The 18581-nt window shown below is 41.8% G+C and overlaps 1 protein-coding gene and 1 pseudogene across 1 annotated transcript; both read right to left on the reverse strand.

Moving 5' to 3' along the window:
- Positions 1–2778: 2778 nt before the first annotated feature.
- LOC140546669 (uncharacterized) lies at positions 2779–5370 on the reverse strand. The gene is made up of 5 exons (XM_072670053.1): positions 5211–5370; positions 4017–4748; positions 3343–3485; positions 3163–3263; positions 2779–3050 (listed from the first exon to the last, which is right to left on the reverse strand). The coding sequence occupies exons 1-5, from the start codon at positions 5368–5370 to the stop codon at positions 2891–2893; spliced, it is 1296 nt and encodes a 431-aa protein (XP_072526154.1). The 3' UTR covers positions 2779–2890.
- A 10404-nt stretch (positions 5371–15774) lies between these two features.
- Positions 15775–18516, reverse strand: LOC140546670 (uncharacterized; annotated as a pseudogene).
- Positions 18517–18581: the final 65 nt, after the last annotated feature.

Below are 18581 nucleotides of genomic sequence, written 5' to 3' on the forward strand. Positions count from 1 at the left end.
CTGCCCCTAGTTCACTAGTGTGTGTGTTCACTACCACAGATGGGTTAAATGCGGAGGACACATTTTGCTGTACAGTGTACACTATACAGTGACAAATACATGCACCTTTACCTTTACCTTTTACAAGGTTGGCACACGCAGTTGCTGGTATGTTGGCCCATTCCTCCATGCAGATCTTCTCTAGAGCAGTGATGTTTTGAGGCTGTCTGCGGGCAACACAGACTTTCAACTCCCTCCAAAGGTTTTCTATGGGGTTGAGATCTGGAGACTGGCTAGGCCACTCCAGGACCTTGAAATGCTTCTTACGAAGCCACTCCTTTGTTGCCCTGGCAGTGTGCTTGGGATCATTGTCATGCTGAAAGACCCAGCCACGTTTCATCTTCAATACCCTTGCTGATGGAAGGAGGTTTGCACTCAAAATCTCACAATACATGGCCCCCTTCATTCTTTCATGTACACTGACCAGTCGTCCTAGTCCCTTTGCAGAGAAACAGCCCCAAAGCATGATGTTGCCACCCCCATGCTTCACAGTTGGTATGGTGTTCTTTAGATGCAACTCAGCATTCACTCTCCTCCAAACACAACGAGTTGTGTTTGTACCAAACAGTTCTACTTTGGTTTCATCTGACCATAAGACATTCTCCCAATACTCTTCCAGAACATCCAAATGCTCTCTAGTAAACTTTAGACGCGCCCGGATATGTCCTGGCTTAAGCAGGGGAACACATCTGGCACTGCAAGATCTAAGTCCCTGGCGGCGTAGTTTGTTACTGACGGTAGCCTTTGTGACGTTGGTCCCAGCTTTCTGCAGGTCATTCACTAGGTCCCCCCCGTGTGGTTCTGGGATTTTTGCTCACCGTTCTTGTGATCATTTTGACCCCACGGGCTGAGATCTTGCGTGGAGCCCCTGATCGATGGAGATTAGCAGTGGTCTTGTAGGTCTCCCATTTTCTGATTATTGCTCCCATAGTAGATTTCTTCACACCAAGCTGCTTGCCTATTGCAGATTCAGACTTCCCAGCCTGGTGCAGGTCTACAATTTTGTTTCTGGTGTCATTCGACAGCTCTTTGATCTTCACCATAGTGGAGTTTGGAGTGTGACTGTTTGAGGTTGTGGGCAGGTGTCTTTTATACTTTTAACGAGTTCAAACAGGTGCCATTAATACGGGTAATGAGTGGAGGACAGAGAAGCCTTTTAGAAGTTACAGGTCTGTGACAGCCAGAAATCTTGCTTTTTTGTAGGTGACTAAATACTTATTTTCCACCATTATTTGCAAAAACATTCTTTAGAAACCAGACGATTTTCAGTTTTTTTTTTCATTTTGGCTCTCAATGAGGTCTACCTATGTCAATTACAGGCCTCTCTCATTTTCTTAAGTGGGAGAACTTGCACAATTGGTGACTGACTAAATACTTTTCCCCACTATATATACATATATATATATATATATATATATATATATATATATATATATATATATATATATACATATATATATATATATATATATATATATATATATATACCAGCCCACTTGCAGCACTGCTTCTGATACTCCTGATCACTGCTTCTGATACAGTGACCATCACACTGAAGAAGGCCAGGGACAAGAGTCCAGGGCTTTCACTACTGGACTGACTGTGTGTTTGAATGTTGAGGGAGTGAATATACTGATCCAAGACTGTTATGTCACAGTTTTGATGTGTTGGAATCGGCCTGTTTTACATATCTGTATGTGTTTTGTTTTTGGAGGAGGAGACATCAGTGTTTGAGGTTCACGTTTTGTCACTATGTGAACAGTCTTCCATTCTAGGACACCTTTAATGTTTCCATCTATTCTATTGCTCAGTATATGGTGTGTGCATGCATATGTTTAGCTGTATGTGGATTTGGGTAAACAGATTCACACAGTCTAAACCCTTTTGATATTGTTTTTTAATCCCATTGGTCTGATCACAGTGTGTGGGACGTCCATTAAAAAATAAAAAATGCAATTAAGGCCAGTTTACTTTAAAATGTAGTAGATTTTATTCTACACAGTTTGGCTGAAAAGCATTATTTATTTTCCATTTATTTATTAAAGATTTATTTTTACCCATTTTTTTCCCAGTTTGGATCACCTATTACCCAACCCATACACATTCTCCCCCTATCTCAAGTGCAATGCTGTCCAGCACTGGGAAGGTGAAGGTCGACACATGCCTCCGATTTCCATACTGCTACTGATCCAATGCTACTGGGCAACAAATGCGCTCGGAGGAAAGTGCCTGCAGACACCAGTGCTGGACAGCATTGTACTGGACTGATGTGGGGAGAAAGTGCCATTTACCCATCCTGGAGAGAGAAAGGCCAATTGTGTTCTCTTGAGACCCATCTGCCAATAACTAGCAGCATCCCCTGAACCAGTGATTCCCTGGTCATAATCTGGTGACAGGTCCTTATTCCGCTGGCCCACTCGGCGCCCCTGGGATTCCATTATTTCTACATACTACAAGACATCCATGTAAATTACAATACAGTTTCAGTCATTCTGTCTGAAAAATAAAAAAACAGGTGGTACTGTAACTGACTCCATGCTTCTAATTCTGATATTGCAGCAATAGACAGAACACTGACAGAAACTCAATAATCAATGTATTTATGGCCAGAGCAAATTACAGTAGAATTATATTACACAGGTAGGCGAACGTAGCATTAGGAGTCTTGCTCAGAGACTCAGAGAGAACTGAACCCCAGTTTGCCATGGGAAGAACATTGGTGTTAGTCAATATGCTACACCAACCTCAATAGAGCAAAAAATCTGGAAATGCACTTGATATCTCTAATATGACAAAAAGTTACCTATACTGTGGGGATGATGTGAAATTGTACCACAACTGGCCAACATTACTAGAGTACTTTGGGAAATAACAGTGGAAATTCACAGACGCATTTAGCAGGTTCAGAGCAGGGTACATCATTCCAAAAATTCTGTCTCTGATCAAGCTTAGAAAAAACAGCACAGTTCTCCTTTCCTTCATGATCACTGGGTTCACCTTTCCTCCAGAACCTTGGATTAAATAATAATATATAAATAATAAATAAATAGCAGACATTCCTCCATTATTAATATTATAGATTTATGATACACACTCACAGACAGTACAAGTTGTTATACTCACACAGTGGTCAGTGGTGACCCGTCCACCCACTTCCACTGCCCTTCTTTTTCTGTGTCACTCAGACCAATCCAGCCATATTCCATTTGCTTGTTGATGAACTCCTGGAGAACAGAGTGTAATTAGAATAAGGAGATTTATCTCAGAGGTCAGTGTAGAGGTTCTTCTCTCTGCTCTTCTCACCTGTTCCTCTCGACTGTTTATGATCACCAGATCTGCTCCTCTGGCTCTGCAGTCCTGTCTGGCCTCATTCCAGTTCTTCCCCACAGTAGAGAAGTAGTAGTAGCTGCTGTTAAATGTCCTCCACTTGTCTGAATGTAGCTTCTCTAAAGAATAATAAAGGACAGAGTCAAATTTTAAGAACGTGAGTACTTCCTCTACACACTGACAGAAAGTATTACTCAGATCTAGACCTGTATACATCCTGCATTATTTGCCAGCTGGTTGATTCAGTTCTGCTTGTATCCAGTAAAAAACGTACTTCTAAGTGACATGTTTCCATCTAGGCAACTCTAACTGTCTCATCCTAAGATCTGGTTGCTCATACACTTTTTAAATGCTTTTATTCAAATGTTTCCATCAAGAACTTGTGGAACTGTGTTAGAAAACGTGGAGATGAAAGGTCTAATCACTGTTGGAGATGTGTGGACAGCAGCGAAGGACGTTCACAATGCTGATAGACACTCCTAGTAGATTTTTTTGGTGTGAATCAGTGACCATTACAAAAAATCAACACCTGAGTAATTCTGTTTGACTGAGTCTAATAATGTTTCTTGGTCGTTTTCCAACAGGAAATCAGCAGATATTTTGCAGTTGATTTTGGTGTTTTTGCTTGTACTGGCAGCTGTTTCACTCACCCAGCCATTTCACTAAATCAGCATCTATGTCCTGCAGTAGAAGACGCTCTTTACTCAAGGTTTTGTTCAGAGGATCTCTTTCTCCAATCAGACACTGGAAGCTGTTCTTTAGCTGATCCCTTTCTTCAGTCAGATTCTTGTTGCTGTTCTTTAGCTGATTTCTTTCTTCAGACAGATTCTTGTTGCTGTTCTTTAGCTGATTTCTTTCTTCAGACAGATTCTTGTTGCTGTTCCTTAGCTGATTTCTTTCTTCAGACAGATTCTTGTTGCTGTTCTTTAGCTGATCCCTTTCTTCAGTCAGATTCTTGTTGCTGTTCTTTAGCTGATCCCTTTCTTCAGTCAGATTCTTGTTGCTGTTCTTTAGCTGATCTCTTTCTCCAATCAGATTCTGGTTGCTGTTCTTTAGCTGATTTCTTTCTTCAGACAGATTCTTGTTGCTGTTCTTTAGCTGATCCCTTTCTTCAGTCAGATTCTTGTTGCTGTTCTTTAGCTGATCCCTTTCTTCAGTCAGATTCTTGTTGCTGTTCTTTAGCTGATCTCTTTCTTCAGTCAGATTCTTGTTGCTGTTCTTTAGCTGATCCCTTTCTTCAGTCAGATTCTTGTTGCTGTTCTTCAGCTGATCTCTTTCCTCAGTCAGGTTTCTGAAAATGGATATCGAGGCCTCTCTCTCTGCAGTCAGGTTTTCCTTCCAAGCAAGGATGGTTCTGTCTTTAGTCTGGTCCACGTTCATGTCTGCATTGGGAAGACATGATGTTTCTTGACTAAACCCTTACAGAAGAGAACATGTGCTCAGTACTGGAAGGAGAACCTTTCTGTGTTTGAGCCTGAAACACTCACAGTGCATGTAGAGCAGTATGTTGGTGATCAGCAGGAGAACACACAGCAGCCCCAAACACACTGCAGCCAATCTACTTCCTCTTCCAGCGACTTTAGTAGAGTGACCTTTAAACACGATAATAGTAACTTAATAATAAAAGCCCATTAATAAACCATGAACTAATCATTATAAGACATGAAATGATGATTTGATGATGAGCAAACCCTTTCATTGTAAATTAATGAGCTGTTCAACATTGGTTCATGTTTAAAAATCACTGCTAGGTTGCAGGAAATTACTAAGATGTAGAATCTGCTCACAGTGAGAAAGGCTTACATTTTAAAGGTATAACTTTATGCACTCCCAATTTACTTTACCTGTCTGCTGTGTCCGTCTCTCCCTCTCTGTGCTGGTCTCCTGAACTCTTACAGCATCTGCACTTTCATAAATATCCACCATCTTCTCCATTCGCTCTCCTCTGTCCATCTCACCCAGCTCAAAACTGCCCACTTCATCATAGATTAGCTCTGTCGCCATTCTCTCTGACTGACTTTACTCCCAGCTCTTGCTAAATTCACACTAAGTGGCCTCCTCTGCAGCACTCCTCTGAAGACTGAGGCGTCACTAGACTGACTATATTAGTGAACAGGAAATTATCACTAAAGAACACACAAGTGCTAGACATGTGACATTGACCAGGCACAATGGTAAATAGCATACAGTGTTTGTCTTAACAAAGATACATGATACTCATGAGTGCAAAATAATGCATTAATGCTGGTCCACAAAAGCTCACAGAACCTGCATACACTACCTGTCCAAAAGTATGCAGACACTCCTTTTAATAAGTGAGTTCAGCTACTTTACGGTGCAATCACCACAGTATAACAGCCAGTACAGTATAACATAGTATAACGGAACGCCGTGGAGCAGCCACACATGAGTCTAAAGTCACCATGGCCAGCACTTAGCATCTAGTAGACAGAGGGGTATAAAGCCCTGCAGCACTGGGCTGTGGAGCAGTGACTTCACAGTGCTGGAGCTCCACCCAATAATCAAGTCTAAAGGACCTTTTTGATCTATAACTAATCACTAATGTTCTCGTCCAAATGCAATCAGTTCCTTACGAGTTTTCGGTTTGGGTCAGCTGAGGAAGTCCAGTTTGTTTTTGAAAGAGTGGACGATGGTGAGAAGAGATGGTAAATGCTAGAATCTGCTAGTCCTAGCTTTTAGCCTAGTTCCGACCCCTTGCTTATTACCCCTGGTTTTTGCATGCTGAGATTGTCCTCTTGTCTACATGCCTCTGATTTCCAAACTGCCACTGATCCAATGCTACTGGGCAACAAATGCGCTCGGAGGAAAGTGCCTGCAGACACCAGTGCTGGACAGCATTGTACTGGACTGATGTGGGGAGAAAGTGCCATCTATCCATCCTGGAGAGAGAAAGGCCAATTGTGCTCTCTAGGAGCCCGTCTGCCGATGACTAGCAGCATGCCCGAGAACCAGCCATCCCCTGGTCATAATCTGGTGACAGGGCGACTACTCGGGGCCCCAAGATACCATTATTTCTACATACTACAGGACATCCATGTAAATTACAACACAGTTTCAATTATTCTGTCTGAAAAATAATTACAAAACAGGTGGTACTGTAACTGACGAACGTAGCATTAGGACATTGACTGGCCAAAAGTCATGCAGTCAGCAGAAGAACACACAGTGGCCCCAAACACACTGTAGCCAGTCTGCAGTATCTACTTTCTGCTTTAACAGCTACAGACAAAATGTTTTAATTAAGAATATACTCAGATTATGTAGCTGATTGTGTGTGTGTGTGTGTGTGTATATGTCTGTGTGTGTGTGTGTGTGTGTTCTTACCCTACCGGAATACTGCATTCTTGTCTCTCTCTTGGCGTCGATATCCTAAGCACTAAGACCATGTTTACTGACATAAATGACCGCTGTCCTCACATCACTGTCCATCTCACTCAGCTGATCACTGTCCACGTCATCATAGACTCCCTCGTCCATTCTCTCTCTGACCCTCTCTGCTCTTCACACTCTTCTACACACTAAGTTGTCTCTTCTGCAGCAACTGATGCTACATCTGTCTGAAAACAGGAAACAAGTAGCTGCTATATATGTAGCTTCAGTTTTAATAATAAAACTCAGACCTACACTACATGGACAAAAGTATTGAGACACCTGATCATTCAATGATTCTTCTAAAATCAAGGGTATTAAAAATTGTTATCCTGCTTTTGTTGGAGTAACTGTCTCTGCTGTCCAGGGAAGCTTTCTACTAGGTAGTAGAGCATTGCTGTGAGGATCTGATTGCATTCAGCAACAGGGGCGTAAGTGAGGTCAGGATGTTGGATGATTGCCACCCCCACAACTGATCCTTAACTCCTCAACTCATCCCAGAAGTATTGAACACAGTTCCACTGCTCCACAGCTCAATGCTGGAGGCTTTATACTCCTCTAGGCCATGCCTGGCATTATGCATGGTGCCAGTAGGTTCATGTTAATCTCCGGTAAGTGCTATAAAGATTGTACAACATGCCCGAGATCAGGAGCAAGGCAGAGGAACTCACTGGATAAGACAGTATAAGATAGTATAAGACAGGCACTGGCGGTCCAGAGGAAGTTCAGAAGCAAGAACACTAAGCAGCAAGACCACAGGCAATGCCAGTGCAGTCCTCCAGCGTGGTTAACCATAGCAGTGGTTGTTCAGGTCAGCCTAGCATAACCTTTTAGCCTTTTTAGCCAGTCCAGTGGCTTTTAGCCATTTCAGCCTCTCTTCCATGTTGTTCTGGTGTAGCCGTTTAGACCCAAACATAGGACATAACATATGACCCACAACCACTTAGCTGTGAAAGCTTAAAGGGTGTGTATGTGGGAAAGAGGCTAGTAAATATGTGTGAAAAATAAATGCATTGTAGAGTAGACCATCACTGCAACCGGAGTAGGTCCCCCTTATTCTAGCACAACAGATCTGACCATTTGAAGGACTGACTCTACAAGACCTCTGAAAGTGTCCTGTGGTATCTGGCACCAGGACAATGGTCAGTAGCAGATCATTTAAGTCCTGTAGGCTGTGATGTGAGGCCTCACTGAGCCTTAGGTGCCCATGACCCTGTCACCAGATCACCGGTGGTTTATTTCATAACTGCTTTTGGTAGAAACTGACCACTGCATAGCAGAAAAACCCCACAGAACATTAGTATTAGTATCATTATGAAATTAGTATTGATATCCTGAGCGCAAACACCATGTTTACCGACATGGCCGCTGTCATCTCATCACTGTCCATCTCACTCAGCTCATCGCTGTCACATCATCATAGACTCCCTCGTTTATTGTCTCTCTGAGCCTCTCTGCTCTTCACACTCTTCTACACACTTAGTTGTCTCTTCTGCAGCAGCTGAGATTGTACTGACCGTACACTGAATTATTACAGGAAGCAGGCATGAATGAACACTGTTCTTAATGCTATATATGCAAATGTGGGTTTAAGCTGTGTTAAATGCTTCACACTAAAGCTGAAGAACACAGGAAATGTGTGAAACACAGAGGTCGCTTTTCTCGGGTCGTCTATAAGCCAAAGATCATCAGCATACAAACATGAGAGAAGTGATCCTGTTACCCTGTTAAAATGCATAGAAAAAATGTAAAAAATGGAGGAAGGCTGCTCCACTCCCAAAGCTAACTTTCCTTTTTCCAGAGAATCCAGAACCACTGCTCCACAGCTCAATGCTGGGGGGCTTTATACCCCTCTTGTCTATTCCTGGCATTTGGCATGGTGCCAAATAGGTTCATGTTTATGAACAGAAAGTCATAATCTACAGGGATTAGACATGCTGTGTCTATCTGTGTTGACAAAGGTGCAAAAGTAGCTAAATGCATTCATTAGAAAGGGTGTCCACAAACCTTTGGACATCCTGATCACTGCTTCTGATACAGTGACCATCACACTGAAGAAGGCCAGGCACAAGAGTCCAGGGCTTTCACTAGTGGACTGACTGTGTGTTTGAATGTTGAGAGAGTGAATATACTGATCTAAGACACAGTTTTGATGTGTTGGAATTGGCCTGTTTTACATATCTCTATGTGTTTTGTTTTTGGAGGAGGAGACATCAGTGTTTGAGGTTCACGGTTTGTCACTATGTGAACAGTCTTCCATCCTAGGACACCTTTAATGTTTCCATCTGTCCTATTGCTCAGTATATGGTGTGTGCATGCATATAAATGTGTATTTGGGTAAACAGATTCACACAGTCTAAACCCTTTTGATATTGTTTTTTAGTCCCATTGGTCTGATCACAGTGTGTCCATTAAACATAAAAAAATGCAATTAAGGCCAGTTTACTTTAAAATGTCTTTGATTTTATTCTACACAGTTTGGCAGAATAGCATTATTTATTTTCCATTTATTTACTTTTACCAATTTTCTCCCCAGTTTGGATCACCTATTACCCAACCCATACACATTCTCCCCTATCACATGCAATGCATCCGACACTGGGAAGGTGAAGGTCGACACATGCCTCTGATTTCCAAACTGCCACTGATCCAATGCTACTGGGCAACAAATGCACTCGGAGGAAAGTGCTGTGTACCCGGCTCTGATGTATCAGCCAGCAGACACCAGTGCTGGACAGCATTGTACTGCACTGACGTGGGAAGAAAGTGTCAACTACCCATCCTGGAGAGAGAGGTCAATTGTGTTCTCTTGGGACCCGTCTGCCAATGACTAGCAGCATACCCGGGAACCAGTGATTCCCTGGTCATAATCTGGTGATGGGGCCTTATTCCGCTGGCCCACTCGGGGCCCCAAGATACCATTATTTCTACACACTAGAAGACATCCATGTAAATTACAATACAGTTTCAGTCATTCTGTCTGAAAAATAAAAAAACAGGTGCTACTGTAACTGACTCCATGCCTCGATTTCTGATATTGCAGCAATAGACAGAACACTGACAGAAACTCAATAATCAATGTATTTATGGCCAAAGCAACTTACAGTAGAATTATATTACACAGGTAGGCTAACGTAGCATTAGGAGTCTTGCTCAGAGAATTGAACCCCAGTTTGCCATGGGAAGAACATTGGTGTTAGTCAATATGCTACACCAACCTCAGTAGAACCAAAAATCTAAAAATGCACTTGATATCTCTAATATGACAAAAAGATGCCTATACTGTGCAATGATGTGAAATTGTAACACAACTGGTCAACATTACTAGAGTACTTTGGGAAATAACAGTGGAAATTCACAGACGCATTTAGCAGTGTCAGAGCAGGGTACATCATTCCAAAAATTCTGTCTCTGATCAGGCTTAGAAACAACAGCACAGTTCTCCTGTCCTTCATGATCATTGGGTTCACCTTTCCTCCAGAACCTTGGATTTATAAATAATATATAAATAGCAGAAATTTCTCCCTTATTAATATTATATATTTATGATACACACTCACAAGTTGTTATACTCACTCAGTGGTCAGTGGTGACCCATCCACCCACTTCCACTGTCCTTCTTTTTCTGCATCACTCAGACCAATCCAGCCATAATTGATTTTCTTCAGAATGAACTCCTAGAGGAGAACAGAGTGTAATTAAAATAAGGAGATTTATCTCAGAGGTCAGTGAAGAGGTTATTCTCTCTGCTCTCCTCACCTGTTCCTCTCTGCTGTTTATGATCACCAGATCTGCTCCCCTGTCTCTGCAGTCCTGCCTGGCCTCACTCCAGTTCTTCCCCACAGTAGAGAAGTAGTAACAGCTGCTGTTAAATGTCCTCCACTTGTCTGAATGTAGCTTCTCTAAAGAATAATGAAGGACAGAGTAAAATTCTAAGACTGAGTATATCTTACATTATTTGCCAGCTGACTGATTCAGTTCTGCTTGTATCCAATCAAAAAGGTACTTTAAGTGACATACTTCTCATCAGTTCCGTCTACATCCAAATCAGCTTTAATGACATTTAAAAATATATATATGCTCACATCCTCAAAACCTAAGACGTCATCTTGCCCTTGCAGAGCACTCACTTCTTATTCACCCCACGTCACTCACTCCCCTCTTAAATCAAAGGCCCTGATTTTACCTACTTGTTATCCTACTCATGTTTCAGACTGGTCAACTTTAGTGTCTCATAGGTTTCTCATACCCTTTTTACATGCTTTTACACAAATATTTACATCGTCCAATCACTGTTGGAGATGCGTGGACAGCAGGAAAGGATGTTCACAATGCTGATAGACACTCCTAGTACATTATTTTGTGACCATCAGTGACCATTACAAAAAATAATTCTGCTTTGACTGAGTCTAATAATGTTTCTTGATCGTTTTCCATCAGGAAATCAGCAGATATCTTCAGCCCACTTTGTAGTTGATTTTGGTGTTTTTGCTTGTACTGACAGCTGTTTCGCTCACCCAGCCATTTCACTAAATCAGCATCTATGTCCTGCAGTAGAAGACGCTCTTTACTCAAGGTTTTGTTCAGAGGATCTCTTTCTCCAATCAGACACTGGTAGCTGTTCTTCAGCTGATCTCTTTCCTCAGTCAGATTCTTGTTGCTGTTCTTCAGCTGATCTCTTTCCTCAGTCAGGTTTCTGAAAATGGTGAACCTTTCTGTGTTTGAGCCTGAAACACTCACAGTGCATGTAGAGCAGTATGTTGGTGATCAGCAGGAGAACACACAGCAGCCCCAAACACACTGCAGCCAGTCTACTTCCTCTTCCAGCGACTTTAGTAGAGTGACCTTTAAACACGATAATAGTAACTTAATAATAAAAGCCCACTAATAAACCATGAACTAATCATTATAAGACATGAAATGATGATTTGATGATGAGCAAACCCTTTCATTAATAATTAATGAGCTGTTCAACATTGGTTCATGTTTAAAAATCACTGCTAGGTTGCAGGAAAGTACTAAGATGTAGAATCTGCTCACAGTGAGAAAGGCTTTCATTTTAAAGGTATAAGTTTATGCACTCCCAATTTACTTTACCTGTCTGCTGTGTCCGTCTCTCCCTCTCTGTGCTGGTCTCCTGAACTCTTACAGCATCTGCACTTTCATAAATATCCACCATCTTCTCCATTCGCTCTCCTCCGTCCATCTCACCCAGCTCAAAACTGCCCACTTCATCATAGATTAGCTCTGTCGCCATTCTCTCTGACTGACTTTACTCCCAGCTCTTGCTAACTTCACACTAAGTGGCCTCCTCTGCAGCACTCCTCTGAAGACTGAGGCGTCACTAGACTGACTATATTTGTGAACAGGAAATTATCACTGAACAACAAACAAGTGCTATGCATGTGACACTGACCAGGCACAATGGTAAATAGCATACAGTGTTTGTCTTACCAAAGATACATGAAACTCATGAGTGCAAAGTAATGCATTAATGCTGGTCCACAAAAGCTCACATCCCAGATGTATTGAACACAGTTCCACTGCTCCACAGCTCAATGCTGGAGGCTTTATACTCCTTTAGCCCATGCCTGGCATTATGCATGGTGCCAGTAGGTTCATGTTTATCTCCGGTAAGTGCTATAAAGATTGTACAACATGCCTGAGATCAGGAGCAAGGCAGAGGAACTCACTGGATAAGACAGTATAAGATAGTATAAGACAGGCACTGGCTGTCCAGAGGAAGTTCAGAGGCAAGAACACTAAGCAGCAAGACCACAGGCAATGCCAGTGCAGTCCTCCAGCGTGGTTAACCATAGCAGTGGTTGTTCAGGTCAGCCTAGCATAACCTTTTAGCCTTTTTAGCCAGTCCAGATGCTTTTAGCCATTTCAGCCTCTCTTCCATATTGTTCATACTCAAAAGTATGTGACTGATTAAGAGTTTTGTTTTACAGCTCTGTGTTACACATGGTTTCACTCTTAAAGGTCTGACCACAGTGTCTAAACCCATTCGTGTTTTAATAATAAATAAAAAGGCCAGTTTTCTTTCAAATGCCTTATATCTTTATTCTACATGCTGAGTTATTAAGCATTGTATCCATGTTCATGTCATTTGCAGTACAGTTTTATTCATTCAGTATCACATCATACTCATTCTGTCTGAAAAATAGAACAATAGGTGGCGCTGCAGACCATGTTCATGTTTCCAGTAATGAATTTACAGCAACAAGCAGAGCACTGTTTTAAACTCTACACAGTACATTTATGGCCAGAGCTACCTGCATTAGAAATATGTTGCACAGGTAGAACAGTGTAGGGATAGGAGTCTAGGGTCTGATAGCTGGTTGGCACGCAAGCTTGTAATAAATGTCACAACTTTGGAAACGTTCGGGTAAATTCACAGATCCATCTAGCAGTGTCAGAGCAGGGTACATCATTCCATGCATTATGTGTCTCAGCAGGGATAGAAACAGCAGCACAGTTCTCATTTCCATCATGATTACTGGGTTCACCTGTCCTCCAGAACCTTGGATTTATAGATAATATATAAATAGCAGACATTTCTCCATTATTAATATTATATATTTATGATACACACTCACAAACAGTACACATTGTTTTACTTACTTAATGGTCAGTGGTGACCCGTCCACCCACTTCCACTGTCCTTCTTCTTCTGCATCACTCAGACCAATCCAGACATATATGTTTTCCTTCTGAATGAACTCCTAGAAAAGAACAGAGTGTAACTAGAAAAGAAAGGAAAATGTGAAATGGTTGCACAGCTTAAATGGTTCCCACCGCCTGCTGGGTTGTTACTAGTTTCGGTGGTGGTTTCTCTGGTGTTGCCGGCTGATTGCTTTGGTCTTGCAGTTTCACCTTAATTTCAGTGTCAGTGTAAACTTGAAAAATATCATCTTAATTTTAGCATTTAAATTCAGTGCTTACATAAATGCAGTTCCACCTTAATTTCAGTGCCAGTGTTAACTCAGTACTACCTTAAAAGAAGTTCTACTTAACCACAGTTCCGCAAAGGAATAAAAGAGAAAAGAGAAGAAGAATATAAATCGTATAACAATATAGTTGTGCCTTGCTGTAAATAAGGAGATTTGTCTCAAAGGTCAGTGAAGAGGTTCTGCTCTCCTCACCTGTTCCTCTCTGCTGTTTATTATCACCACATCTGCTCCTCTGGCTCTGCAGTCCTGCCTGGCCTCAATCCAGTTCTTTCTCACAGTAGAGAAGTAGTAGTAGCTGTTCTTGAATTTCTTCCAGTCCTCTAAATGTAGCTTCTCTAAAGAATAATAAGGGACAGAGCCATATTTAATAATAATAATGTGAGTCCTTGGTGATTCCTCTGTCTTCATTATAGATGAAGTTGGTGTGTGCTTGTACTGACAGCTGTTTCACTCACCCAGCCATTTCACTAAATCTGCATCTATGTCCTGTAGTAGAAGACGCTCTTTACTCAAAGTGTTTTTCAGATGATCTCTTTCTCCAATCAGATTCTGGTTGCTAATATTTAGTTGATTTCTTTCTCTAATCAGATTCTGGTTGCTGATATTTAGCTGATCTCTTTTTTCTGTCAGGTCTCTTATGCTGGATAAAAGGGTCTCTCTCTCAGCAGTGAGGTTTACGGCCAGTGAGGAGATGGTTTGGTCCTTAAGTTTCTTTCTCATGAACATCTGCATTGAGAAAACTGCATGATACATTTCTTGACTGATCGTTTGCAACAAGGTGCAAAAAAGTGCAAAAAGTTTAGGCAAAAATACACTATATGCCCAAAAGTTTGTGGACACCCCTTCTAATGAATGCATTCAGCTACTTTTTAGCTGTACCCACTGCTGATACATATGTGCAAATGTACAAACACAGCTTGTCTGGTGCCTGTAGAGAGGTACTGCCAGTAGAATAGGACTCTCTGGAGCAGATAAACATAAACCTATGGGCACCGTGCATAATGCCAGGCGTTGTGGTGGTGATCATCATTCAACATCCTGACCTCACTAACGCTCTATGCAATCAAATTCTCATAGCAAAGCTTCAAAATCTAAAATAAAAGCCTTCTTCGCTGGACAGCAGAGACAGTTACTCTAACAAAAGCAGCATCAACTCTTTATAATACCCTCGATTGAAAAGAAACAATAACACAAAGAAGCCACAACACTCACGGTACATGTACAGAAGTATGTTGGTGGTCAGCAGGAGAACAGACAGCAGCCCTAAACACACTACAGCCAGCCTGGAATGTCTGCATCCTCTTTGAACAGCTGATAAAAAGTGGATTTCTCTACCTCGCTGCTGCGTCCCTGTTGTCCTTTTGGTGCTGGTATCCTGAGTCTCCTCTTGGTTCGGCTCCCTCAGTTCAAATCTGCTCGCGTTCGCATAGATACCTTCCTCCATTTTCTGTGTTTTACTCGACTGTCACTTACCTTCTCTAAAAGAACTGTCAGCTTTCAGGATGTGCTACTAAATGCTGTTAAGTGAAATTAAAGGGGGTAAAAGGTGAAAATGAACCTTAAAGCAGAGCCTGAAATAGACCTGATAGCTGGTTGGCACCTCTTATGCTGTATGCATGAGCTGTTTAGATGATGTTGATTTATTAAAAAATCTGTCTGTGAACAGGAAACAAAAAGAAACCACTCTGGCCTTTTATGTACATCTGTGTTTGAGCTGTGGTAAAAGCTTCACACCAAAGTTAATAAATAGATGAAGTGTGTGAGAGGTACTGGGGCCGCCTTAGTACTCTGCAATGATAGACAGCCGCACAAAACCCTCTATGAAGGAAAAATCCAATTAGATACCTTATATAGTTTAATGTTTTTGGGCAACCCCTTTAATGAATACGTTCAGCTACTTCCAGTTGCACTCATTGCTGACACAGATGTGCAAACGCATACACACACAACTTGTCTAGCCCCTGTAGAGAACAATTGGCCCTAGAATAGGACTCACTGGAGCAGATAAATGTGTGAACCTATTGACACCATGCCTTGCTCTTTAGCTGATCTTTTTCTCCACTCAGATCTGGTTGTTAGTCTTGGTCTTGAGCTGATCTCTTTCTCCAGCCAGGTTGTTATAGCTTCTGTTTGGCTGATCTCTTCCTCCAGGCACGTTGTTATAGCTTCTGTTTGGCTGATCCATTTCTGCAGCCAGGTTGTTATAGCTTCTGTTTAGCTGATCTCTTTCTTCAGCCACGTTGTTATAGCTTCTGTTTAGCTGATCTCTTTCTCCAGTCAGGTTGTTATAGCTTCTGTTTAGCTGATCTCTTTCTTCAGCCAGGTTGTTTTAGCTTCTGTTTAGCTGATCTCTTTCTCCAGCCACATTGTTATAGCTCCTGTTTCTCTGATCTCTTTCTCCAGTCAGGTTGTTATAGCTTCTGTTTAGCTGATCTCTTTCTCCAGTCAGGTTGTTATAGCTTCTGTTTCTCTGATCTCTTTCTCCAGTCAGGTTGTTATAGCTTCTGTTTAGCTGATCTCTTTCTCCAGTCAGGTTGTTATAGCTTCTGTTTCTCTGATCTCTTTCTTCAGTCAGGTTGTTATAGCTTCTGTTTCTCTGATCTCTTTCTCCAGTCAGATTCTGGTTGTTGCTCTTTAGCTGATCTCTTTCTCCAGTCAGGTTGTTATAGCCTCTGTTTGGCTAATCTCTTTCTCCAGTCAGGTTGTTATAGCCTCTGTTTGGCTAATCTCTTTCTTCAGCCAGGTTGTTATAGCTTCTGTTTCGCTGATCTCTTTCTCCAGCCATGTTGTTATAGCTTCTGTTTCGCTGATCTCTTTCTCCAGCCATGTTGTTATAGCTTCTGTTTCGCTGATCTCTTTCTCCAGGCAGGTTGTTATAGCTTCTGTTTACCTGATCTCTTTCTCCAGTCAGGTTGTTATAGCTTCTGTTTCTCTGATCTCTTTCTCCAGCCAGGTTCCTATAGCTTCTGTTTCGCTGATCTCTTTCTTCACTAAGGTTCTGGTTGCTGCTCTTTAGCTGATTTCTTTCTCCAGTCAGGACTGTTATGTAAGAGATTTATAGTTTTGGGATTGGCCTGTTTTACAGCTCTGTACTTTTACTCTTAAAGGTCTGACCACAGTGTCTGAGCCTCTTTGTGGTTCAATAATAAATAAAAAGACAAATTTTTCAAATGCCTTATACTTTATTCTACGCACTTTGGAGTTATCATTTGCAGTACAGTTTCATTTATTCAGTATCACATCAGACATACATATTTACAGCAACAAGCAGAGCACAGTCTTAAACTCTACTCAGTACATTTATGGCCAGAGCGACCTGCATTAGAAATATGTTACACAGGTAGAACAGTGTAGCGTTAGGAGTCTTGCCCAGGGACTTACTGGTGTAGCCGTGGTCATGACACGCAAGCTTGTAATAAATGTCACAACCTGGGAAACCTTGGTGTAAATTCACAGATACATCCAACTTTTTCAGAGCAGGGTACATCATTCCATACATGTTGTGTCCCAGCAAAGATAGAAAAAACAGCACAGTTCTCATTTCTATCACCAGAACCTAGGATTCATAGATATCACAAATAGCAGACATTAATTTCTTTATAGTCAGAAAATATTCATTTATTTATTTATTTGTCTGAATGTAGCTTCTCTAAAGAATAATAAGAGGCTGAGTCCGATTTACCTGATCTCTGTCTTTAGTCAGATTTTGGTAGTTCCTGTTTAGCTGCCCTTTTCTTCAGTTAGATTCTGGTTGTTGGTCTTTAGCTGATCTTGTTCTCCAGTCAGGTTCTTGAAAGAAGCTGCTCTTTAGCTGATCTCTTTCTTTAGTCAGATTCTGGTAGTTCATATGTAGCCGGTCTCGTTCTCCAGTCAGGTTCTGATAGCTGCTCTTCAGCTGATCTCCTTTTTCTGTCAGGTTTCTAATGCTGGATAAGAGAGTCTTTCTTTCTGCAGTGAGGTTTCCACTCAGTGAGGAGATGGTTTGAGACAGACTGTTGTTCAGATTGTTGTTCTCGTCTTTCATTAGAGCATCTGTGTGGAGAAAAGCTGCATTTCTTGATGTAACATTCACAGTGTATTATATGTGCTCAGGAATCAAAAGAGGAAATATTGCCGTTTGAAGCTAAAAACACTCACAGTGCATGTAGAGCAGTATGTTGGTGGTCAAGAGCCAGGGAGAAAGGCAGAAAAACTAGAGACGGTGGTGCTAGCTAGCAGATGTGACTCTGGCTTCCCGGTTGCTTAAGTGGGCCCTTCCCTGTTTCTCTGCTCTTGAGGCTCGGGCGCATTGCACTGGCATTTGTCAAGTGTCCATTTGCCCTGTTTGGGTCACTGCAGTTAAGGTGACAGCCATAAGCTGTGCCCTGTTCTCTGCCCCCTATTCACTGGAATCCAGTGAATCCACTGAAATCCCTAAAATCCAGAGCACTTAATAGAGCATTAATATAGGGAATAGAATTCCACTAGATAGTGAGTGATTTCGGAGACCTCATTGTGTGTGTGAGCTCACTGCTGATCGTTTGAACAGTCTAAGTATCGGCCTTCTTTTACAGAAACTACATGCTAATCCTCAAACCAAACATACTGATGGATTATGGGTGTTTCATGCCCGCTGGGGTACGTCGCTTCTTCACTACTTATTGTGGAGCGTTGTGGGATTTTTACAGTGCACTAAATATTCTACACTATGTTTTCAGACAACACTACAAATTGGCGGGACCCCAAAATAGCGCACTAGGCAACCCCTGTTGCCAATATGATAAGAGTTTGCAGTACCTGTCTGCCGCATGATGTCGGCAGACATGATGTCTCCATCTGTGCATTAGCGTCCTCAGTCTTTGTGCTGGTATCTTGAGCTCTAACAGCATC

The sequence above is a fragment of the Salminus brasiliensis genome, chromosome 24, assembly GCF_030463535.1.
Source record: "Salminus brasiliensis chromosome 24, fSalBra1.hap2, whole genome shotgun sequence".
In the NCBI taxonomy this organism is placed as follows: Eukaryota; Metazoa; Chordata; class Actinopteri; order Characiformes; family Bryconidae; genus Salminus; species Salminus brasiliensis.